General features: G+C 39.4%; 1 protein-coding gene across 1 annotated transcript; it reads right to left on the minus strand.

Moving 5' to 3' along the window:
• Positions 1–21,753: 21,753 nt before the first annotated feature.
• LOC104102161 (monooxygenase 2-like) lies at positions 21,754–26,096 on the minus strand. The gene is made up of 6 exons (XM_009609807.4): positions 25,597–26,096; positions 25,206–25,352; positions 24,145–24,210; positions 23,897–24,059; positions 23,405–23,633; positions 21,754–22,429 (listed from the first exon to the last, which is right to left on the minus strand). The coding sequence occupies exons 1-6, from the start codon at positions 25,848–25,850 to the stop codon at positions 21,924–21,926; spliced, it is 1,365 nt and encodes a 454-aa protein (XP_009608102.1). The 5' UTR covers positions 25,851–26,096; the 3' UTR covers positions 21,754–21,923.
• Between the last annotated feature and the right edge of the window lie 1,561 nt (positions 26,097–27,657).

Consider the following 27,657-nt stretch of genomic DNA (forward strand, 5'->3'; position numbering starts at 1 on the left):
CTAAACGCTCTTAACGTCCACTTCTCTCTTCTGAAGAACCATAACCGCCTCCCCTTAATTCCTTCTCCTAATCCCACTGATAATGGGATTCGACCATTATTTTCTTACCATGTTTGAAGCACTTTGGTACTAATCACCCGTTTGTGGTGTTACTTAGGTGCTTGCCTAAGTTTAGCAAGCAAGATCTCCTGAGATCGAACCAAAATGGTTTGAGCCTTTGATTCTGATCATTATTTCGTCTATATACATTCAATACCATACTATGTGAGTCCGATTTCAGTGAGATTTCTGTTGATTTGTGCTTTCCCTCTTGAACTAGGGTTTACCCGTTTTCTCTCCTAAATTGATCTGAATCAATTTTGCATTCTTTCTTTCCTTATTTTAGGTTTTATTTACTTTGTTTATATAAACCCCTCCCTATTCCCCTTTGGGACAGACTTGAATCGATATACTTTCACTAAAAAATGAAGCTTTGTTCTGTTATTCCCTCATTCTCTTATTTTGTACTTTATTTTGGCCGGCTGAAAGCCAAGGCTACTGAGATTCTGTTATTCAAACTTTCTCTTGGTACGAGCATTGCCCGGAGTCCTTTTGAAGATCTTGGGAACTTTGACGCATTGAGATTCTTGGTTCTTATGGAATTTTTGCTCTTTACTATTTTTTGTTTAACTGGTAAGTTACTTGACTTTTGTAATTTCATCCCTATGTGTCTCTTATTCGCATGTGTTCTTACTTCTGGAATCTATGGGTTAATGTGTTTCTGGGTTACTTTTATGCACCACTCTGTTAACTTTACACGCGTTTTAAGTCTCTTTAGCATTTAACTACTCCTAATGCTGCTAGTTCTGAGATTATCTATGTCTAACTTGGATAATTTGAACCTTCCTAAGATCGTTTAGCTAGTGTATTGACGCCTGAATGCTCATGAATATGCTTACCTGCTTTGTCCTGAATCTCTGTAATGAATACCTCACATTTGTAAGACTTTCCTTGTTAATTATAACTTGTCTCTCTGCTATTGTGTCACTCAGCATGCTCACTCGATCCCATAACCCTTTAGTAATTGCTTGTGATTTTAGAACAGTTACCTCAGCCTGTTATCCCTACCATATTTGAATTGTTGTTTCATGATATTAGGATGAATCCTTGGTATAACTTGGACCTTCTTTAGTTAATTAGTCTACTGTGTCAATGCCTAAATGCCTATATTTGTTATTTGACATGAATTTACTTTTCACTCTGTTCCGAATCTCTGTAATGATAGTCTTGCATATGTAATGTGTTTTAATTCTTGTTGAGACCTTTCTATTGACTATGATCTTGCCTCTCTGCTGATATGTCCCTCAGTATGTCTTTGACTCACTTGATGCCTTGTTCCTTCTGTGATTACTTGGCTCATCACAATGCGTGTTCCCCATCATGTCTAAATGCTGTCTTGTTTCTTGATAATGACACTAGGATGTATACTTAGCATAATTCCCTCTCAGGTTTCAACTTGTTTAGTATTGTGCATCTGTGCATGATAATCTTTGTCAATCCTGCAAACTTGTTCTTTCCTTAACTCTTTCACTATGTGACTGTCTATGTGTTAAGTGTTGAACCTGCTTCTAAGTCCCTACTGAACTTGCTTCTAAGTCATGTGACCTATTTGATTAGATGTTTTGTATGCTCAACTTTGCTATGTCTATTTTAAGTTATAAGTGTATCCCTCAATTCCCGTGCCTCAACCATTGTCCACTCTCCCTCATTTGTTATCTATGCTATCTTTAACCTCTCATTCTTAGCCGGCTGAAAGCCAAGGCTACCAAGGCTCTTACTACTGATCTCCCTAGTGTGAGCACTGCTCGGGGTCCATTTGAGACCCTTTTGAACTCCGATACACTAGGATTTGGGTCCTTAGTCATTCTCTGAAACTTAAACTACCCCATTCAACCCCTTTCTTCCTATTATCTGTTGTACATCTAAGTGGTTTGGTTTAAATGATGCAATGCTTGGCAATATGGTTAGATGAATTGACTTTGGGCTCCTCTATGGATTCTAGGGTTGTGTTGATGAATACGACTCCTTGTCAAAAGTCTGGGTATGCTGTGTGAGAATTGCTGAAAGCCCAGACAGTGCTGGGTATTTTATTCGGGCATGCTGTGGGCCTATTGTCATTATTTGTATAACATTTGTATCTTACTCATTAATGGGCATGTAATAACTTTGTATAAACGATTGGGGTGTTAGTGAAGTGGGGAATGGGTGGATTTCTAATATTTGCATACCAAATGGATAGATAATATGACTATAAGACTCAATGATATATGCCTATAGGACTCAATGATTTACTTGTTATATATATGCTATTCCATCACTTTGTGCACTATAGAAATCATGCCATTAGGGGAAACACACACACACACACGGTCTGCTAGCAAACATGAATTCAAAGTGCTGCAATTATGCTTACTGCTATGTGTTACTAGAAAACCTGCCTATAGGAATAAATGTCATTGATTTCAATTCATTTCAACATATTCATTAGAAATCATGCCTATAGGATTTTGATCACCTCATTTGCTATTATCTCGAACTGTTCACTAGAAACCATGACTATAGGAGTTTAATCATCTCATTCATTACTGCATCGCACTGTTCACCTAGAAAATATGTCTATAGGGTTGAGTGTAATGATAAAATCAGCCCTCCAAGTGCAAAACATTAGAGATCCTGTCTATATGACAACACTGTTTCGTCTTAATAAGAGTCAATGTTGCACCTCTCAATGTGGTTTATTATGCACTTCTGGGATCTCCCCAATGGTCCTTTCATTATTCCTTACTGCACGAGTCACCTAGACACAGCAGGCTTAATAACCGGAAATCTACAATTTCATTAATCAGCATGCAAATCGTATAATCCTATCAATAACACTTAGCCTTTGAAACTGTTTGCAAGCCCTGATGCCTTGTCATGTAGAAATCATGTCCATAGGGATTTAAGTTTCTTAATCCTAAATTGTTTAACATGAAGTTTGTCTTGCGTGCATTTGTTGCTTAAGTGTGGAGGCAAACTTGAGCCCTTAACTGCCATATTTGAAGTCCAATATGTGTTTTGTTTGTCGCCTAGTTTTGCATTTTTGAGCAGCCTATATAAGGTCTAGAACTACCTAAATAGAGGTCCAAAGCCTCCTGGACCATAGGTATGGGACGGATAGTGCACGCATAGGGTACGACTTAGAATTGAATTAGAACGCTCTTAGGTAAACAACTTTAACATAGTAATCGGGTAGCAGGAGATGATAGTCTGTGCCCGCTGGATAATATGAGTAACACCCTATCTCAAGGGAGTTACGAAATATTATTTATGTTGCACGGGGTGATCCTTAAGGCTAAAAAACTTAGGACCCCCCCTCCCTTTTTTTTCTTTCTTTTCTATTAGAATAGAAAAATTGATGCACCTCCCTATTCAAGATCTCTTTGTAATAAAATTCCTAGGTTTTGTACTCTCTTTGCTTACTTGATCACATAGACTAATCCATATAATTGGACCCATAGTTATGGACCTCGAGGAGTTCCTAACACCTTCTTTTTGAGGTAACTTGAGCCCTTACCCGATCTTTGGTCGCGTTGACTAGTTAAAATAGAGTTATTTGCAAATAGGTGCCCTAACACACCATAAAAATTGTTAGGTGGCGACTCTCCTCTTTTAATACCTCCTTAAAAGAGTTGTCACATGTCGAAGCCCGATTTCACGAGAAAAAAGGGGCGCGACAGCATGGCGACTCTGCTGGGGACTTACACTTAGGCTCTTACCATAGCAAATTTGGCTTATATGGATTAGTCTTATTTGATATAAACGCGCTTCCTTTTTCCGTTTTTATTTTATACTACATGCACATCCCTCTCCCATTTTCCTTTTATTTGTTTAAATTCGTTGTAATTTGCACATCCCTTCCCTGCTCCACCTTCCTTTGCTTAAATTGGTTATAACATGCATTTCCCTTTCCTATTCACCTTTATTTACTCTAAACTGCTCTTCATTTGTTTAAAGATTGCTGCATCATGTCTTTCCTGTCCCTACTCCTTTGTTTGTTTTATTACATTCTCGTATATATTCCACAGACTAACCTCTTCCTTTGTCTTTCTTTTATGTTTTTTATGTTTTACCTTAATATTGTATTTACCATTTTTTACATATTTATCATAAAAATACCTGACAATGTGTTATTATATCTGCATAAAGCATGCTCCACATCATACCCCACTCGTGCCAATTATCAACATAGCAGTGCTTGATGAGTGTCCGCGCTCTTCCAAAATTACCCTTTTAAATCGGAAAGGCTTATTTGCGGTAGACTAGTCGATCAGCGGTGCAGTCGATGGTCCCATGCCTTTCCCTCTCAAGTTGTCCACTTGGGAGTACCAGTCTAGGCTATTCTAGAAACCTCACTCTAACATTAAATGTACATGCATCATGTTAAACCTAGTACGGGTTAGAACGTTGCTAACATGATAGCCTGCTAAGATAAGCCTTGTCCAAAGTCCGACGGGATTTCCACAATCCCAATGGACACCATCACGTTATGTGCATTACTTGGAGAAAATAGGCCAATATGTTGATCATTAGTGTGTAAATAGTCGAATCTGGATGAGGAAAGGGCTAACTCTATTTGTTTGCAGAAAATAAAGCACGAAGTCCCCAGGTTCGGCATATTCCAAAACATCCCACCTTTGCTGCTTGATTGGTGGAAGAACCTTTCACCTAGTGACAAGAATCACGTGAAAAGGGTCCTTGGTAATTTACCTTCCTTATTGGACATTCGGCCAAATAGGGCATTGATTGAGGCAGCCACTATGTTTTGGGATGAGAAAAGAGCTGTCTTCCGCTTCGGTAACATAGAAATAACTCCTCTCTTAGAGGAAATAAGAGGTTTCGCTAAGATGCCATGGGATAGCCCAGGGTTATTAGTGCCAGAGAATCGCACCCCTCGCAGTTTTCTGAAAATACTAGGTTTCAAGAAAAATGATGAGTTGCTTTGTTTGAAGAAGTCATGCATCCTATTTGAATTCCTTTACGAACTTTATGGGCATAGCAAGTCATATCGCCTTAATCATGATGAACTTGCCATCACTTCCTTAGGTTGGACGCACCGCCGAGTTTTTGTGTTCATTGTCTGTCTCTTGGGATCACTGATATTTCCGATGAAAGGGGGACGGATCCACACTTGCTTAGCCATGGTCGCTAGGACTCTAATGGAAGGAATCGAGGGAGAAACTTACACTATCATCCCCATGATCTTGGCTGAAATGTATCGCACTTTAGATCGATGCAAGTAGGGGTATGGACACTTCGAGGGCTGTAATATGTTGCTGTAGGTTTGGTTATTAGAACATTTCCAGAGAGGTGAATATCGCCAAGAGCTTCCGCGATGACCATTGAATGACTACATAGCTTACCATCATCCAAAGAGAATGACATTTATCCCAGATAGGTTTGCGCAACCTGGAAGCGCTGTGAGTTGGGTGCGTTTCTTCAGCAATCTGACTGACGAAAAGGTACACTGGATGTTTGAATGGTTCCCTAGCAGTGAGTTCATCATCAGATCAAGAGAAACTACTCATCTAGTGTTGATCGGGTTAAGAGGGATCTATCATTATGCTCCTATAAGGGTAATGAGGCAATCGGGAAGAAAACAAGTTATACCTCGGGTTTCCAACATGGTCCAATACAAAGCAGATTTTAAAGGGAACATCATTCCGTTCAAGTTCGAGGCACGGCATATGTGGAATCAAAATGTCATTGTGGAGAAAGATACCATCGAGCCAGACAGGTATCATGCCGGCCATGTGCACTTCTACCCATCATGGTTGGTAGATGATATAGCGGGGGATGTCAAGCCAGGAATTAATCTGAAAAATAGGGTTATAGATGACGCTGCTAAAGCACAAGTCAAGTATAGAATGCTGCGCAAGAGGGTTTTCGAGTATGAAGCTAGGCATTTGGAACAACATAAAGTGGATATGGAAGCAATCAACAAATGGAAGGAAACCACCACTAAATCAACATAAAGATTAGAATATTTGGAGCAAGGGTTGATGGAGCTTGAGGGAAAGATGAGAAAGAGGCTTTCAGATTGTCAGAACACGGATGGCAATGAAGGGGGGCATCTAGCAAAGGCTTACCTATTGTTGGATATGCGCGACCTGGGGAATCTGATTGATGGAGTCAAGAGAGCCAAGCACGGGGAAGGTCCTTCTGGGACCAAGCAGATTAGGAAATGATGTTCTTTACTGCTTTTTAGCTTAGTTTTAGATTTCGAATGTAATAAGGCAAATGCCATTAGTAACTTTCTTATTATTGTCGTTTTATTAAGGATTTGATTCATTTTCGCATTAATGAAATGACACAATTATTGGCATCAATTTTCTCCACGTCTATGTGTCGCTTAGGCCTACCTCGGGCACAACGAGGTCCCCCAAATTAGGATGTGATTCTGTTACATGATTTTACAGAGCATGTTCAATATTGCAAGCATTCTTTCAATATCCCTTACTGACTTGGTTACCTTTTATTTTTCTTTCTTTTGATTATTCCCATTCCCCAAGGTTGGTTCGTGCATACTGGCATCATCCACATATCATACTAGATCCAGAGGTCCTCCTTCTCTTCTTCCACCAAGTGATCCTAAAGGCAAAAGCAAAGGGAAAATAAAAATGGACGATTTAAGCGATATCAGAAAGGACAATGCAGAGAACGTTGAAACTTCGGACGGCCGGAGTACACCAGCACAGAATGATTTGGTATTACGTCTGGAACAGAAAATATTGGATCTACAAGGGGAGCTTGAGCAGGTCCGGAACTTGGCAAACCTTTCCCTCACCCTAAACATCCCCAATATCAACCAACAAAACATAAACGTCCATAACCCGACACCTCCCCAAAACACGCAGAATCAAAACCCACCACTGAATCCTCCCGCACCACATCAATACGCCACACCTCCTCAGAACCACAACCCTCCACCGGTACCTACTCCTCAACAACACCATCACCATCTAACTCAATACCCACAAACAACCACATACCACACCCCTCAGAATGCACCACATCCTACTCCTGACCCACAAAACTCAACCAATGTCCACCATTACGCCCAGATTCCCAGAGTCCATCAAAGCAATCCCATATATGTAAAAACTTTACCCCATACCCCACAACAAACCCTATATATACCCGAATCCACCGAGAAGGACCTGCTCATCAAGAACATGGCGGAAGAACTCAAGAAGCTTACTGGCAGAGTTCAAAGTGTCGAAGGTGGAAAAGGCATTGAGGGTTTGAATTATGAGGATTTGTGTATTCAGCCAGATGTAGAACTACCAGAGGGTTACGAACCTCCTAATTTTGAAATGTTTGACGAAACTGGTGATCCAAAGTTGCATTTGAGAATGTATTGTGACAAACTTGTAGGGGCTGGCAAGGATGAACGAATCCGTATGAAGCTGTTCATGAGGAGCCTCACCGGAGACGCCTTGTCTTGGTACATCAGCCAAAACCCAAAGAAGTGGGTTAATTGGGTGAGCATAGTGTCGGATTTCATGGATCGATTCAGGTTCAACACAGAAAATGCACCAGACATTTTCTACATTCAAAATCTTAAGAATAAACCAATGGAAACCTTCCGCGAGTATGCTACTCGGTGGAGGTCTGAAGCCGTGAAAGTAAGGCAGGCACCTGAAGAAGAACATATGAATAAGTTCTTCATCAGAGCTCAAGACCCGCAATACTATGAAAGGTTGATGGTTATTGAAAACCATAAGTTCTCTGACATCATCAAGCTGGGTGAGAGAATAGAAGAAGGGATCAAAAGTGGAATGGTAACAAATTTCGAAGCACTCCAGGCCACAAATAAAGCTTTGCAGTCGGGAGGTATCTCTAAGAAGAAAGAAGTGGGTGTAGTAATTGTATCCCAAGGTCCGAAGTCTCCTCTCACATACCAAATACCTCCACCCACATATCAGCCTTCACCTCCCAGATACCAACAACCTGCCGCCACTCACCATACTTATAACACCTAACCAGCATACTACCACTCACCACCAGCCCGCCAAAATTACCAAAAACCAAGACCAAATTTTGACCGCAGACCACCCAGACAATACACTCCAATTGCTAAACCCATAGACTAACTATACGAGAGGATAAAGGCTGCCGCTTATGTCACTCCCATTCCCGCTGTTGCTATGGAAAACTCTTGCCATTGGATTAACCCCAAATAAGACATGTGCCTATCACTCAGGCATGGAGGGTCATACTATTGATGAGTGTCGTACTTTGAAGGATAAGATTCAGACATTAATTGACACCAAAGTCATACAGGCAAAGGAGGCTGCACCCAATGTCCGTAACAATCCTCTCCCGGATCACAGGGGTGAAGGGGTAAACGTGATAGAGACCGATGAAGAATGGGACTCGAAAGGGTCAATTGGACTCATTCGAGAAGGGGATAATCCTAAAACATCTCCAGTCACTCTCACACCTATCGTGGTACAAACTCAGGCACCAATTGAAGTTGAGGTAGCCGCACCAACTCCGTTTGAGGTTGAAGTAACAACACCCTTCACAGTGATGGTAGCACGTACATCGTATTATAAGTCTAATGCTATACCATGGGATTATGTTATGGAAGCAATAAGGAAAGGAAAAGCAAAAATGGAAGAAACAGGTGCAGTGCAAGGCATGACCAGAACCGGTAGGGTCTATACACCTGAGCATTTGGGAGGAACGAGCGAAGAAGCTGCATCTAAGTCGCCTGTCATTGAAACTGGCACGGATGACCTTTGGAGAAAGGTGCAAGCAAGAGAATATTCTGTGGTTGATCATCTGAACAAAACCCCTGCTCAAATATCCATTTTATCACTACTGCAAAACTTCGAGGCACATAGGAATGCCCTGATGAAGGTGTTGAATGAAGCCTATGTACCCAATAACATCACCAGTGGAGAAATGACCAACATGGTAGGGAAAGTGTTGGAAAGCCACAAGATCACTTTTCATGAAAATGAGCTGCCACCAGAAGGACGAAGTCACAACAGGGCACTGCATATCACAGTGCAGTTTGAGGACAAATTCATTGCCAAAGTCTTGATAGATGGAGGTTCGAGTCTCAACATATGTCCACTAACTATTTTGAAAAGATTGGGTAAAGGCCTACACGAGATACGAGCAAGAAGTATGAATGTGAAAGCATTTGATGGGTCTCAAAGGGCCATAATTGGGGAGACCAACCTCAGCCTACAGATGGGCCCAACTTGGTTTGATGTTGAGTTTCAAATGTTGGACATATCTGCTACCTACAACCTATTGTTGGGACGACCTTGGATACATGCCGCTAGGGCCGTAGCTTCTACTCTACATCAGGCCGTGAAGTTTGAGTGGAACCATCAGGAAGTGATCATCCATGGAGACGAAAGTAATCCCATTTATACCAATCAGACTGTTCCGGTTGTCGAGAATAAAAGGAAGTTGGGTGGAGAAACATACCATCGCATCGAGCGCGTCAACGCAATTGAAAAAAACAAATGGTGGAGCGATAAGATAGAAAGCATACTGTCATGGACAGGGTATGAACCCGTCAAGGGTCTCGGCAAGAATCTCCAGGGGATCACCAAAACAATACATCTAAAGCGTCATAGCACAACTTTTGGGCTCGAGTATGAATACACTTGGCAAGAGTGTCAGAATTGGTCGCCACCATGGCGTGGTCCTTATTACCCTCTAGAATAACCAGTACCACATTTGCACCAGTCATTTTATCAAGTTGACATGATGTGGGGGTTCGAAGAAGATGAAGTTTTAGCTGGCATAAGGAATTTGTTTCTGGATGATGAAGACATGGATTGCAGTGCGATAGTTGAGGAGGAGGAGGAGGAGGAGGAGGAGGAGGAGGAAGACCTTATTATTCAAACCATGGAGAAGGGAGTTGTTCTCAAGAACTGGACTGCTGCACCATCAACGGCCCGTCGAGTTCCTGGGTAGCCTGGCAATTAGCATCATTTATTTTTGAAAGCAATTTTATGAGCATCTAAGACATTTTCAGTATTTTGTTTTAAGCATATTTTGTTTGAAATAATTGCTCGAGTCATCGAGCCATACTTGTTTGACGTTTTCAAGATTTATCAAATGCATTGTTATTTTTAGTATTTATTATTATTCTTTACATTTTTCTCTACAACATTATTATTACCTATCCCGACGAACCTGCGACTGTGACATGTAATGAGACAACGCAATGTAAGGATAGTGATTCAGAGGATCTGGAAGAGGATGTAATACCTGAGGAAATTGTCAGAGAAGTGGAAAATTTTGAAAACAAGCCTAAGTCTAATTTGGATGAGACTGAAACAGTTAATTTGGGAGACTCCGAAACAGTCAAGGAACCGCGTGTAAGCATTCATCTATCGCCGTCAGAGAAGGAAGAATACATCCAGTTCCTGAATGAGTATGAAGACATCTTTGCATGGTATTACGATGATATGACTGGTCTGAGCACATCCATAGTGGCTCACAAGTTACCCACCGATCCCATGTGTCCACCAGTGAAATAAAAGCTCAGAAAATTCAAGCAGATATGCGTTTGAAAATAAAAGAGGAAGTCACCAAGCAAATCAAAACCAAGGTTCTCAGAGTGGTTGAATATCCGACCTGGTTGGCTAACATTGTGCCGGTTCCAAAGAAAGATGGGAAGGTCAGAGTGTGTATCGACTATCAGGATTTAAACAGAGCAAGTCCCAAAGATGATTTCCCTTTGCCCAATATACACATACTGATTGACAACTGTGCCAAGCATGAACTTCAATCCTTTGTGGACTGCTTCGTGGGATATCATCAGATCTGGATGGATGAAGAGGATGCCGAAAAGACAACTTTTATTACACCATGGGGAGTATATTGTTAAAAAATGATGTCGTTTGGCCTAAAGAATGCTGGAGCCACTTATATGAGGGCCATGACAACCATTTTCCACGACATGATACATAAGGAGATAGAGGTGTACGTGGATGACATCATCATCAAATCTAAAAAGGGTACATATCACATAGCGGATTTGAGGAAATTTTTTGATCGACTTTGAAGGTACAACCTAAAACTGAACCCCGCAAAGTGTGCCTTTGGAGTCCCTGCTAGAAAACTGCTAGGGTTCATCGTCAGCCGCCGAGTAATTGAGCTAGACCCGTCAAAGGTCAAGGCTATACAAGATTTGTCACTTCCGAAGAACAAGAAAGATGTGATGAGTTTCTTAGGGCGTCTCAATTACATCAGTCGTTTCATAGCACAATCAACTTGTGATCTGTGAACCGATTTTCAAAATGTTGAAGAAAGATGCTGCAACAAGTTGGACTGAAGAGTGCCAGAAAGCCTTTGACAAGATCAAGGAATATTTATCCAAACCACCTGTTTTGGTCCCACCGGAACCTGGGAGACCTCTGTTACTCTATTTATCTGTACTAGATGGGCTTTCGGCTGTGTCTTGGGACAACACGATGAGACGGGAAGAAAGGAGCAGGCCATATATTATTTGAGTAAAAAATTCACACCCTATGAAGCACGATACTCTTTGCTGGAGCGCACCTGCTACGCTTTGACATGGATAGCTCAAAAGTTGAGGCACTACTTTTGTGCCTACACCACATATCTCATATCAAGGATGTATCCGCTAAAATACATCTTCCAGAAACCCATGCCTACGGGAAAGTTAGCAAAATGGCAGATACTACTGAGTGAGTTCGACATCATCTATGTAACTCAGAAGGCGGTCAAAGGGCAAGCATTGGCAGATCATCTGGCAGAAAATCTTGTAGACGGAGAGTACGAACCACTAAAAATGTATTTTCCTGACGAAGAGGTATCATTCGTAGGAGGAGATATCACCGAAGCCTATGATGGTTGGAGAATGTTCTTCGATGGAGCTGCAAACTTCAAAGGAGTGGGTATTGGAGCAGTCTTAGTGTCAGAAACGGGTCAACACTATCCAGTATCCGCAAAACTCAGGTTTCCATGTACTAACAACATGGCAGAATACGAGGCATGCATCTTAGGACTCAGGTTAGCCATCGACATGAACGTTCAGGAATTGCTGGTAATTAGAGATTCAGACCTTCCGGTACATCAGGTTCTAGGAGAATGGGCCACGAAGAACACTAAGATATTACCATATTTGTACTGTGTACAAGAGTTGATGAAGAGATTCACAAAAATAGAGTTCAAACATGTTCCGAGAATCCAGAATGAGTTCGTAGATGCATTGGCCACTTTATCTTCCATGATACAACACCCAGACAAGAATTTCATCAATCCTATCCCAGTAGGGATTCATAATCAGCCAGCTTATTGTGCTCATGTTGAAGAGGAAATGGATGGAAATCCATGGTTCCACGACATCAAAGAATATTTGGCAAAAGGAGAGTACCCGGAGCACGCAAATCATACTCAGAAACGCACACTCCGAAGATTATCCAACCATTTCTTCCAAAGTGGTGGAATTCTGTACAGAAGGACTCCAGATCTAGGATTATTACGGTGTGTCGATGCCAATGAAGCATCCAAATTGCTCGAAGAGATACATGCCGGAACTTGTGGACCGCACATGAATGGCTTTGTCTTAGCTAAGAAGATATTAAGAGCAGGATATTTTTGGATGACTATGGAAACAGACTGCATCAGGTATGTCCAAAAGTGTCATCAATGCCAAGTACATGCTGATATGATACGAGTGCCACCCAATGAACTCAATGCAACAAGTGCACCTTGGCCTTTCTCCGCTTGGGGGATGGATGTCATCGGTCCAATCGAACCCGCCGCTTCAAATGGGCACAGGTTCATTCTAGTGGCCATAGACTATTTCACAAAATGGGTTGAAACCGCGTCTTACAAGGCTATAACTAAGAAGGTCATCGCAGAATTCATTAGGGATCGTATTGTTTGTCGGTTTGGGGTGCCGGAATCAATCATCACCGACAACGCCACCAACCTTAACAGTGATATGATGAGATCCATGTGTGAAACCTTCAAGATAAAGCATAAGAATTCCACAGCATGCAGGCTGCAAATGAATGGAGCTGTAGAAGCCGCCAATAAGAACATCAAGAAGATATTGAGGAAGATGGTAGATAATTACAAACAGTGGCACGAGAAGCTACCGTTTGCTTTGCTCGGATATCGTACCACGGTTCGCACATCAATTGGGGCAACTCCTTATATGTTGGTTTATGGTACTGAAGCGGTTATCCCTGCCGAAGTAGAAATCCCTTCTCTGAGAATCATACAAGAAGCCGAGCTCAGCGACGCAGAATGCGTACAGAGCCGATATGAGCAACTGGCCCTCATTGATGGAAAAAGAATGAGTGCAGTATGTCACGGTCAACTCTACCAAAACAGAATGGCCAGAGCTTTCAACAAAAGGGTCAGACCTAGACAATTCACACCGGGGCAGTTGGTGCTAAAGCGGATCTTCCCGCATCAAGATGAAGCCAAAGGGAAATTTTCACCCAATTGGCAAGGGCCCTACATGGTTCATCGAGTACTAACAGGAGGGGCACTTATACTTGTAGAAATGGACGGAGAAATTTGGCCAAAACCTATCAACTTAGACGCAGTCAAGAGATACTATGTTTAGACTGTTTACATTTCTTCATCTGATATAACTGAACTACGCTTGACCTGATTCCCATTTAAGAGGGGATACGTAGGCAGCCCTGTGGGTTCGGTCACATCTTAATAAAATCTTCATTTTGCCATGATTAGAAAACTGGGGTAGAATTTTGAGGAGGACCCTCAAAATTCTAAAGCAAGTTCAGCCGACATCGTCATACACGGAACAACCAAAGTATTGCATTTAAACTGGGGCAGAATTTTGAGGGGAACCCTCAAAATTCTAAAGCACGGAGGTCGCAATGTCTCTAAAATAATTTCACAGTCACCGGTTCATCTAAATTATTTGAAATCGCATACTACTATATTTCAAATAACTATATTTATCAAATGCATGCATATCTTTCGAAAACTTTATTTCTATGACAGCCAGATGCTACCCAGGGTAACTCAAACAGGACCTCAAGACATGAGCAAAGGCAAAACAGAAGACAAAAGCGCAAACCAACCTTCCCCCACAAAACTCACAATTTTTCTTTGGATGCAGGCACGATAAGACAACAATACCCGCAGATGCATCGAATCACTACCTTCATGATGACAAGTTAACAAACGGAAACACTTCCAACTAAGAAATACTTTACTTTCTCACTGTCACTCATCGTTTTTTTTGCATAAGGCTAAACACTGTCTTTCCCTGCATGAGACTAATCACTGTCTCCTATTTGCATGAGGCTAAGCGTTGCCTCCCTAATTGCATAAGGCTAAGCATTGCCTTTCCTTGCATGAGACTAAGCAGTGTCTCCTATATGCATGAGGCTAAGCATTGCCTCCTTAACTGCATAATGCTAAGCATTGCCTTTTCCGCATGAGACTAAGCATTGTCTCCTATTTGCATGAGGCTAAGCATTGCCTCCTTAATTGCATAAGGCTAAGCACTGCCTTTCTTTTCATGAGACTAAGCATCATCTCCTATTTGCATGAGGTTAAGCACTGCCTCATTAACTACATAAAGCTAAGCACTGCCTTTCTTTGCATGAGACTAAGAATTGTCTCCTATTTGCATGAGGCTAAGACCTGCCTCCCTATTTGCATGAGGCTAAGCCATGCCTCCTTAATTGCATAAGGCTAAGCACTGCCTTTCCTGCATGAAGCTAAGCACCGCTTCCCTTACTTGCATGAGACTAAGCATTGTCTCTTCTTCCTGCATGAGGCTAAGCATTGCCTCCCTAATTCCACAAGGCTAAGCACTGCCTTTTCCTCGTGATTAAATGCTATCTCCATTACTGCCATCTAAGACCTAGCATTATCCTCTACTCATCCAGGGCTAAGCATTGCCCTCATCTTACCCAAGATTAAGCCTTGTCTTGTCTCATCTTCGCATACAGCCAAACATCATATTTTGCATTTCATGGGCTGAAATATCGCCATTTTGTCCAAAGGCGTCATGGTCTGAAGGCATCATCCTCATAGCCGGAAGACACCATTCCATGGCCCGAGGATCTCTTAAAAGTGCACATCATTATTCAAAGGCGTCATGGTTCGGAGGCACCATTCTCATGGCCCGAGGACATCATTTCATGGCCTATAAATCCCTTATCACATGATTCATGGCCCAGGACGTCATGGTCTAAGGACACCATCCTCACCGTCCAAAGACAACCCTCATGGTCCGAAGGGAATCTGCATCATGTTTAAATTCTCGCAATAATCCATATATACTTGCATGCATCGTGTTTTAAGTTTTGCAGGTAATCCAGGAAGTAACCGTTCTCCTAACGGGAGCAATCTTTGCTCCTGTTTCCGTTTAATGTTCACATCCTCCAATTATTTCAAACGTAACCAACCACCATCAATTACCCGCCTTTGTCCACATCAATTGTTTTCAAAGTATATATATTTTTGAGAAAATATGAGGGAAAAATTGGGTATAAATTCATCCAATATTATCCTACCCAAAGGAACCCTTTCCGAAACATACGACCATTCCTATAACAACTCCATCGGTTTCGTTCACCGTTGGATCCAGAACTACACACGACCTGATTCCCGTAACACCAAGGATATGTAGGCAACTCAGGAACCAGGGTTCGGCCCTAAATTTTCAAATCACATCATCCTTCATTCAATTCGGCCAAAATTGATCATCATTTTCTTTACCCGACAACTCTTTCATCATTTCCGGGTAAGGAGGGGCAGGTGTTGATACCCAATTTTGCCCTCATATTTTTGCAAATAAACGTATATGCTTTCAAAACATTAACTTGCATAATTATTTAATTTACAAGATTTATGCAAGCATCTTCTATAATTTTCCATAATATTTAGAGCTTTTAAATTGATTTTTGTATTTAAATTGCTTGAATAATTATTAATTATTCCTTCAAATTATTTTGTGATGACTCAAATACCTAAATCCTTATTTTGCATCTATAATATTTGCTTCAGGTATTTACTCTATTTTGTATAATTACATTAGTATTTTCAGGCTATTTGTACAATCTCGCAATAATAGCCTATATTTTACAATTGCATTGCATTTGTCATTTTATTCAGGGTAAAAATAATATCTTACATTTTTATAATTTTATACTATTGTTTTAAGGTATTAATTTGCATAAACAACATTTTTATAATTTATTTAACTATTTTATTAAAATATTGTTTTCCTTAATTTCTTATTTAAAGGCTGGCCCAAATTTTGAGCCAATTTTCAGACCAAACAAGCCCCAAATCTCTGGCCCAACCCCCCAAAGCCCAATCCAAATGACCCTTGTAATTAACCCGGTCGATACCCGTTCCAAACGACCCGCCCCGCTTATCCCTTAATCTCGACCGTTAATCTTTCAAGATCAACGGTCTACAATCACCCCACCATTTTAATTACCCTAGACCTGAAACCCTAACCCATTCCCATCTAACCCACCGCCCCTAAACGCTCTTAACCTCCCCTTCTTTCTTCTGAAGAACCCTAGCCGCCTCCCCTTAATTTCCTCTCCTAATCCCACTGATAATGGGATTCGACCATTATTTCTTACCATGTTTGAAGCCCTTTGGTACTGGTCGTCCATTTGTGGTGTTACTTAGGTGCTTGCCTAAGTTTGGCAAGCAAGATCTCCTGAGATCGAACCAAAGTGGTTTGAACCTTTGATTCTGATCATTATTTCGTCTATATACATTCAATACCACGCTATGTGAGTCCAATTTTATTGAGATCTCTGTTAATTTGTGCTTTCCCTCTTGAACTAAGGTTTACCCATTTTCTCTCCTAAATTGATCTGAATCGATTTTGCATGCTTTCTTTCCTTATTTTAGGTTTTATTTTCTTTGTTTCCTTGTTTATTCGTCTAATTTTGCTACTATATAAACCCTTCCCCATTCCCCTTTGAGACAGATTTGAATCGATATACTTTCACTAAAAATTGGAGCTTTGTTCTGTGATTCCCTCATTCTCTTGTTCTGTACTTCATTTTGGCCGGCTGAAAGCCAAGGCCACTGAGATTCTGTTATTCGAACTTTCTCTTGATGCGAGCATTGCCCGGAGTGCTTTTGAAGCTCTTGGGAACTTTGACGCATTGAGATTCTGGGTTCTTGTGGAATTTTTGCTCTTTACTGTTGTTTGTTTAACTGGTAAGTTACTTGACTTTTGCAATTTCATCCCTATGTGTCTCTGATTTGCATGTGTTCTTACTTCTGGAATCCATGGCTTAATGTGTTTCTGGGTTACTTTTATGTACCACTCTGTTAACTTTACACGCGTTTTAAGTCTCTTTAGCATTTAACTACTCCTAATGCTGCTAGTTCTGAGATTATCCATCTGCGACTTGGATAATCTGAACCTTCCTAAGCTCGTTTAGCTAGTGTATTGACGCCTGAATGTTCATGAATATGCTTACCTGCTTTGTCCTGAATCTCTGTAATGAATGCTTCACACTTGTGCTAGAACTTCCTGTCTTAATTATGACATGTTCCCCTGCTATTGTGTCACTCAGCATGCTCACTCGATCGCATACCCCTTTAGTGATTGCTTGTGATTTTAGAACAGTTACCTTAGCATGTTATCTCAACCATATTTGAATTATTGTTTTATGATATTAGGATGAATTCTTGGTATAACTTGGACTTTCTTTAGTTAATTAGTCTACTGTGTCAATGCCTAAATGCCTACATTTGTTATTTGACATGAATTTACTTTCCACTCTGTTCTGAATCTTTGTAATGATAGCCTTGCATATGTAATGAGTTTTAATTTGTGTTGAGACCTTTCTATTGACTATGATCTTGCCTCTCTGCAGATATGTCCCTCAGTATATCTTTGACTTACTTGATGCCCTGTTCCTTCTGTGATTACTTGGCTCATCACAATGCGCGTTCCCCATCATGTCTAAATGTTGTCTTGTTTCTTGATAATGACACTAGGATGTATACTTAGCATAATTCCCTCTCAGGTTTCAACTTGTTTAGTATTGTGCATCTATGCATGATAATCTTTGTCAATCCTGCAAACTTGTTCTTTCCTTAACTCTTTCAATATGTGACTATCTATGTGTTAAGTGTTGAACCTGCTTCTAAGTCCCTACTGAACTTGCTTCTAAGTCATGTGACCTATTTGATTAGATGTTTTGTATGCTCAACTTTGCTATGTCTACTTTAAGTTATAAGTGTATCCCTCAATTCTCGTGCCTCAACCATTGTCCACTCTCCCTCATTTGTTATCTATGCTATCTTTAACCTCTCATTCTTAGCCGGCTGAAAGCCAAGGCTACCAAGGATCTTACTACTGACCTCCCTAGTGTGAGCACTGCTCGGGGTCCATTTGAGACCCTTTGAACTCTGACACACTAGGATTTGGGTCCTTAGTCATTCCCTGAAACTTAAACTACCCCATTCAACCCCTTTCTTCCTATTATCTAATGTGCATCTAAGTCGTTTGATTTAAATGATGCAATGCTTGGCAATATGGTTAGATGAATTGACTTTGGGCTCCTCTATGGATTCTGGGGTTGTGTTGATGAATACGGCTCCTTGTTAAAAGTCTGGATATGCTATGTGAGAATTGTTGAAGGCCCAGACGGTGCTGGGTATTTCATTTGGTCCTGCTGTGGGCCTATTATCATTATTTATATAACATTTGTATCTTACTCATTAATGGGCCTGTAATAACTTTGTATAAACGATTGGGGTGTTAGTGAAATGGGGAATGAGTAGATTTCTAATATTTGCATACCAAATGGATAGATAATATACCTATAGGACTCAATGATTTACTTGTTATATATCTGTTATTCCATCACTATGTGCACTATAGAAATTATGCCATTAGGAAAAACACACACACACACAGTCTGCTAGCAAACATGAATTCAAAGTGCTGCTATTATGCTTATTGCTACGTGTTACTAGAAAATCTGCCTATAGGAATAAATGTCATTGATTTCAATTCATTTCAGCATATTCATTAGAAATCATGCCTATAGGATTTTGATCACCTCATTTGCTATTATCTCGTATTGTTCACTAGAAACCATGCCTATAGGAGTTTAATCATCTCATTCGTTACTGCATCGCACTGTTCACCTAGAAAACATATCTATAGGGTTGAGTGTAATGATAAAATCAGCTCTAATTGCTAAACATTAGAGATCTTGTCTATAGGACAATACTATTTCGTCTTAATAAGAATCAATGTTGCATCTCTCAATATGGTTTATTATGCACTTCTGGGATCTCCCCAATGGTCCTTTCATTATTCCTTACTGCACGAGTCACCTAGATACAGCAGGCTCAATAACCGAAAATATATAATTTCATTAATCAGCATGCAAATCGTATAATCCTATCCATGAGCAACGCCTGGCCTTTGAAACTGTTTGCAAGCCCTGATGCCTTGTCGCGTAGAAATCATGTCCATAGGGATTTATGTTTCTTAAATCTAATTTGCTTAACATGAAGTTTGTCTTGCGTACATTTGTTGCTTAAGTGTGGAGGCGAACTTGAGCCCTTAACTGCCATATTTGATATCCAATATGTGTTTTGTTTATCGCCTAGTTTTGCATTTTTGGGCAGCCTATATAAGGTCTAGAACTACCTAAATAGAGGTCCAAAGCCTCATGGACCATAGGTATAGGACGAGCAGTGCATACATAGGGCACGACTTGGAATTGAATTAGAGCGCTCTTAGGTAAACAACTTTAACATAGTAATCAGGTAGCAGGAGATGACAGTCTATGCCCGCTGGATAATATGAGTAACACCCTATCTCAAGGGAGTTACGAAATATTATTTATGTTGCACGGGGTGATCCTTTAGGCTAAAAAACTTAGGACCTCCCCTAAAACTTAGGACCCCTCCCCCTTTTTTTCTTTCTTTTCTATTAGAATGGAAAAATAGCTGCACCTCCCTATTCAAGATCTCTTTGTAATAAAATTCCTAGATTTTGTACTCTCTTTGCTTATTTGATCACATAGACTAATCCATATAATTTAAGTTAGGTCGGGACCCACAGTTGTGAACCTCGAGAAGTGCCTAACACCTTCTCTTTGAGGTAACTTGAGCCCTTACCCGATATTTGGTGGCGTTGACTAGCTAAAATAGAGTTATTTTGCAAATAGGTGCCCTAACGCATCTTAAAAATCGTTAGGTGGCAACTCTCCTCTTTTAATACCTCCTTAAAAGAGTTGTCACATGTCGAAACCCGATTTCGCGAGATAAAAGGGGCGCAACAACTCCCGAAAAAATTTATGATGAATAGTGTGGAACAATATATGTTTTCTTTTAGAGAAATAACTGGCTTATTCTTTTTCTACATGGATTCATACAATAAATCTAAATCCCATACAAATTGAAGAAGAATAACTGAACGAAACATATTATTGTCCAAAAAGAAGAAGGCTACTATATGAAGAATCTATTAACCAAGAAGAAGTAGGCTACTATCCTCTAAACCATGCATAGGAGCGGTGAGGAGTAATCCACATCAATATTGTAGATCTCCCTATTTTGATAAATAATCAAACTCTCTATTCATTAATGTATTTTTTGTATTCCTTAAAGCTTTGAATCGCAGTCTGTCGCGTTGGTTATTCAAACAAGGAGAACAAGAGGTCTCCCCACTTCCCTGTTTGCTGCACTTTGAGAATAACTACTATTTGATCTAAAAATTTAATTTTCAATATGTGATTTATAGTTAGGTAATTTATAATTGGAAAAGAATTTCAGCCTTAGGTTATTTACAATTATATCCTTAAATTATGCAAATATTTAAGGTTATAAAAGTCGATCAATATTTCGAGGATATTTTAGTCGTTCAATATTTAGTATAAATTATTCGTGCTTTTATAATAATATAAAATATAGATAGATAGATATAGATAGATAGATAGATAGATAGATAGATAGATAGATAGATGGGTGATGATTGTCTTGTGAGCCTTCATCCTCTCTCATTTAATGGATATTTTTAGTTTTGGTTGAAGCCAAAACTTCAAAACATATTGTAGTTAGTTTATAACTTCTTCTTTTTTAATTGCTATTTTTTCTTTATTTTTCCTTATACGTTGAATGTATTAACTAATGATTAAAAACTTCTATGAAAAAGAATTTTTTTCTTTTATTGAGTTAGTTATATACGATTAACATGCATTCAAAAACTTACACTTTAATTTATTTTATAAATCAAATATAAATTTTATATAATATTTATGTAATTTTTTAAAAAAAAATACTTATTGAGGCAAGGTACACGCACAACGCGCGTGTTCAGAAATTAGTAAATAGTCAAATAAAATAAGATGCTTACTTGTACTCGATGCATGTATTAAAACAAGAAATACTATATATTTTTTTTAATCACCTAACCATGTATAATTAATTGATATTTTGATATTATTATTAAAAATATTAATTTAATGCGAATAAGTTGTTTTCCTCAAAGAAGTCCACAAAAGTTCACCGCGGAACACTAGTTGCGGGGAGTCGCGTGATACCGATTTCTTCAAACAAGGTGGCTTTTGGACCTTTAATTTATATTTAAACAACTTTGCTAATTATGTGAAAACAATTAACTAAATTTTCATCCACGCATAGCTATGAGAAAACATTAATTCAGGAATATGAGTGTGGCTATAATCAACGAAAAGTTCATTATGATGAGATGTTCTTGACATTGCAAGTGTAAGAGGAATTCCTCTATAGTATGTACAATAACAAACAACAATATATACACCTCAATTTAAGTGTTATGTACTCAAGCAAGTTATTGGCCAATTCCATATGGATTTCTAAGTTTCTTATAGAGGCTCAAATTCAAAATTTGTATGCTCCAGAATTGGACCAAGTCTAACCAGCTTAGGTACAATGATATTATCCCTAAGGGAACAAATCAATGGATTTTCCCACTGCAATAGTGCTCCCACAAGATATGCACGTAGCGTCAATGGAAATATACGAGGCCATCTTTCAGTTTCATATGCTTTGAGTGCATCCTCGACAGAAATACGTTTATACTTGATTGCTTCTACAAGTTTTTTGGACAAAACTATTGAATCTTCGAGTGCACAACAACCACCTTGACCAAGATTTGGTGTCATTGGGTGCCATGAGTCACCAACCAGCACTATACTTCCAGTAGAGGCTGGTGGGCTTACTGAGGGCCAAAGCCATCTATCTACTAGGCTACTTCTTATGATTGTATCGTCTGGTGTAAGTTTAATGAGGTTTATTAGGTCTGTTGGCCAATTTCTAACGAGTTGTTCAGCCTGCTGTCTCAAGATAGATGGATCTATTATCTTTGGACCTGTCAACAGATGTTCAAAACAGTCAGAATGATGTAATAGAAAAAGAAAGACCTTTTTTCCTGATATAAGTCCAACTAAAGAAAGTTGCATAGAATTTTTCAGCTCAGGAGAGAGTATCTAATCAAAGTGGATATACTATGATTTCTACTTTAAAACTGGTGCCACAAGGGAACCATTTACTGTCAAATAACATGCCCACATGAAAAAGAACAGACACTGGAAAGAGTATTATGCGCACATGGGCGTTCTTCCTCGTTGATTTGCATTTTACGACCAAAAAATTAGAATTCCGCCCGATTTCCATATATTCGTGTTGTAGCCCACGCCTTCCGAGTGGGTCCGGGCCCCCCGGACCCTGATCGCCTAAAATATTTACGGGCTATCAAATACGACCTAAGGAAAAATAGTCACCACCCTGCCAGGTCAGTTCCTCGTTGTTTTGCCTTTTACGACCAAAAAACTAGAATTTCGCTCGATTCCCATATTTTTGTGTGCTCTATCCCACGCCTTCTGAGTGGGTCCGGGCCCCCGGACCCCGATCGGCTAAAATTATTCCGGGCTATCAAATTCGACCTAAGGAACCATAGTCACCGCCCCGCCATGGCCATTCCTCGTTGTTTTGCATTTTACGGCCAAAAAACTAGAATTCCGCCCGATTCCCATATATTCGTGTGTTATAGCCTACGCCTTCCGTGTGGGTCCGGGCCCTCGGAACCCGATCGCCTAAAATTATTCTGGGCCATCAACTCGTCTCTAATTTTCTAGGCGTACTGACATATCAAGTTCTCATATTAATTTGGGCTACATCTGTAAACCCCACTTTCTGTTTAGGAGTGTAGAGACAAGACAAGACAAGAATGTTTTATGATGCAGAATAGTTTTTTTATCAAGTGGTTGATATAAATGTATTCTTGCGCATGTTATGTATACTAGAGAGAAAGAAATAGAGCAGAAAGCTGTTATGAAACACAAACCTGGTGATGAGTTATTGTAGCAGATAAACCAATAGACCTTGGTTTCAGAAACAGGAACATATCCAGCGCGCACTCCTCTTCCATAGATGTAGTTTACTTTTGGTTCAAATGGTTGTCCTTCAGGGAAATACGCTAGGCCTCGAAATGCACAATGTCCTACATAGTTAGGCTCTGGAAATCCCATCCACTTGGCCACTGGCGACCGAATCCCATCACAAGCGATTAATATCTGCAAGGAGTTGAAGTTCAAGAAGCAGGGGGAAGCTTGAGAAATAAGTCCACTGGATAATTTTTGAATAAATCAAATAGCTAAAAAATGAGAATAATCAAAATGTCGAATAAGAAATTAGATTAAGCAATAAGGACTTCATGGTTTTCGTTGTTAAAGTTGAATTAAAAGAACAATGTATTGGCAATACTTATACTACTAACTATCCTCAGTCAAATGAAGGACAAGCACCACACAACCCAGCAAATAGGCAATCCAACTACCTTGGCAGATATGCGAATTCCATCTTCAAGTTCCAGCATTGTTTCACCATTTTCACTTCTTTCAATGTTTTCAAGCTTTGAGGAAAAAGAGATAGCATCTGGTGGCAGCTTACTGGCAAGTGTTTCCAGTAGGACTCTCCTCTCCACAGCTCGGACTTCTTGACTACATTGTCATTGGATCAATAGAGAAAAGGATCAGAATTTGGTGATAAATAACCATTAACCAAAACAATCAGAGAGACCATTACCTTTCATCCTCATCTTTGAATCTGAAGGAGCGCAACTCTCTTCCATCTTCTGATTTTACCACCATCCTGCAAATTCCCAGGTACCATAAGTGAGTGATTTCTACATACCAGAATCTAGAAGAAGCATTTCAGCATGATTTCAGATCAACAATTATAGTCTAATGTTAACATTTGAACCGTTAGTTACTAGATAGATACTCATGGAAAGCATAAAACAAGAGAAGCATCTTCAGCTTGATTTGAGTATCACAATCGAACCTCAAGAAGCACACTAAAGAATGAAGATAGAGAAGAAAACAATGAAGTTCTTCTATATAGGACACTAAAGACCTCTCAATAATAAAGCATTCTAAAAGCATCACCTACCTCGCTGCACACTAAACAAGTTTTTCAGAAATAGGGAAGGCATAGCTTCAACAAGTAGAAGCTTATTGGCGAGCTTTAACTAAAGAAGTTAGTCTGTTAAACTCATTGATTGGACTTCACTTTGCTTATGATGAAAACTAGAGGATAGAGGAGTGAAGCAGCAAGCAAGCTGCAAGTACGTACTCCTATCACAATGAAAGGCATCATAGGAAATTGAGGTGTTGGGAATTACTAACAGAAAACCAAAATTTCCTTCGTTTTGCACTATTGAGCTTAATAGATGCTGGGTTTTCTTTGTTTTTGTTTATGAAGGAAATCTTGGCTAGTTTCTGTTTAAATATGCATTATTATCTGATATGTCACGCTAGAATGACTATTTCCCTTCACTAACTTGCGCTGCTGTTATCTGCAAATTCTAAAGAGTACTCATTTATCAGCTCGCGAGTTCATTCTAGTTGTATAAACTTGAGATAAGAAGATCTCTGCTACTGCAGGATGCCAAAGCTAGGAACATTGTCATATACTAAACCAATTAACAAACCAGGGTAATAAATACATATTAGTCCCCTAATGCTCTCTTTTCTACTTTTTAAAAAAAAAATTGATATTGGCTGTTTTCTAAGACCATAGGAACAGCCAATAGCTATATACTTGAGCAAAATGAATGAGCAAGGAGTACAAGTGAAACAACATACCCTTGAATTTCAAGAAACTGAGTCCTGAGATCATTGCCAACTCCAATAGCATCCAGTGCCTTCCATCCATTTTTAAAAAGTGTTAGTGAGGTTCCTCCAGTCCTCAGTGACTCAGCCTGCTCAAGCACCAATGTTCTGATACCCAGCCTAAATAGCAAGCAAACATTTTTATCAAACTTCTTCTCAATTTCCCAAAAAGCAAATATCATTATACTAGAATTGACATAGAAAAATTACTACTACTAGCACTGATATATGTCGCAATCGAGCAAAAAATATATAGAAAATTCAAATAGTCGACCTCAACTAGTTTGTAATTAAGACTAATTGACTGACTAATTGTAATAGTAGCAATTATCATGTGGAGGCTAAGTGTATGAACTTAATTTACCTCTGAAGTGAAACTGCAGTAGCAAGGCCAGCAATTCCAGCCCCGATAATAACAATATCTTCTTTTCTATCATCAGCTCGAGCATTTATAACAGATAAAGAAACAGGCCTGACTCTAACTCTAGTTTCAGCTGTTGACCATGGTTGTTGGGGTATTGAAGAAATTCTTCGTTTGAAATAAATTGTTGGGTTAGACGAAGAATAAAGAGAGACGTGCGACTTCACAAGCAATAGATTGGAAGAGGATAAAGCCATGAAATTAGTTCGTTGGTGGAAAGAAAATGTGAAGACAAGAAAGGAAAATCAGGAGGGTATAATTCCATGAGAATACTAGTGGTGGACATTTAACGATGTGTCAAATTCCACATTTTATGTACTACTTACTACGTATCAACATTTATGCACAGCGGTGAGAAGCTGGACGATTTCCATCTCCCTCGCAGTCCTAACGGGTTTTCATGCCGATCATGTCTCAAGAAAAAATCGATTTCACTACTTCATACTCATATGTAGTATTACCTCTGTCCCAATTTATCCGGCACAGTTGTCATTTGGAGAGTCAAATTTTTTAATTTTGATATGAATTTGAACATAAAATTGCACACAATAAATTGCGTCGAGAAAATAAAATCAGGACCCGAAAAATATTGCAACAATTATAATATTTTATTTCAAATATTTTGAGTGTACAATCTCTAAGAATCCTCTGATTCTTCTTTCCAATAGTAAATAAATTCAAGGGTCTTTGAGCTCAATCTTGTACCTATATTTGTTTCCACGAATGATGATCTTGAATTCAACTAGCACGAACTTTGATTTGAACTCGTACTTTTTGAATCTTGACTGGTTCTTCTTTCTTGAGCTTGAACTTGATTTCTTGGGCTTAAAGTTCTTCGTTCTTGAGCTTGAACTTGATTTCTTGAATTTGAACTTGATTGCTTCAAGTTTGAAACTTGTAGAGAAATGTGCGTCGTTTGATCCACGAGCTCTCTCTTGCTTCTTGTTATAACTTCTGGTGTCTGGGTTATGAAGACCCGTATTTATAGTTGTGGGAGGGAAGAGTTATGATAAGAACAAACTCTTTCCGACCAATCAAATCGAAATGTGACAAGACCGCATTTGATTGGCCAGAACATGTCACTTGCACACGTGGCGCGATTTCATTAGCCTTTTAATATGACTTGGCATGCCTTGTCATTTTTACACGTGGCATGATCTTATTGGCTCTTCCGCTTGACTTGACGTGCCATGTCATATGACACGTTGACACCAAACTGGGCTTCTAGGAAGATGATATCTTGGGCTTAATGAAGTAGGCTCATCACTTTAGCCCAATGAATTAAGACTTATTTATTTAATCCATATATATTGAATTTATATAATTAATTCAATTATATTAGCCCGTTATATTTATTTGGACCAATATATCTTGAATTTAAAGTATAATCCAAATTAATTTATGAATTTAATTTCACAAATTTTATATACCTACAAATGTCCCATACTTCAAGACTTGTCAAGTTCTAAACTTTAAGACTATGCTTGAAGTATTATGAAGCAACATCATTTTGTCTTTCCTTTCACATAAAACTAAACACCAAAGTTCCAAACTTCAGTCACGTTGAATAGTGTAGTTGCTCTCTAACGTTCCATTTTGCCTTTTGGTAAAATAAATCTCTCTTTTAATTGAAAATTATTATTGTCTTATGTGTAGTATAAGTGCAGTACATGTATCCAAATCTCTTTAGGATTGAAACTATGAATAGAAAATATTGAAGACTACACTTTTGTCTCCATGTCCAACACTACTTATTTCGGTCGCCTAAGCAATTCCAAATCCCTTTTGGTAACTGATTTCAGGCGATCCCACATCGAGACCTCACCTCCCAATCAGCTGCATAGGAGATCTATATAAACCCCATACCCATGTGTTTATTAAGCATCGAATTGTAGCATCTACAAGCTGCCTTGGCTACGTGTTTTCACTAGTATGAGGCAATCCCAAGGTAATTTTTCTTCTGTATATTTTATGTCGTCTTTTTCATTCTTTTGTTTCTTTTTC

Source organism: Nicotiana tomentosiformis, chromosome 6 (genome assembly GCF_000390325.3).
Source record: "Nicotiana tomentosiformis chromosome 6, ASM39032v3, whole genome shotgun sequence".
Taxonomy (NCBI): Eukaryota; Viridiplantae; Streptophyta; class Magnoliopsida; order Solanales; family Solanaceae; genus Nicotiana; species Nicotiana tomentosiformis.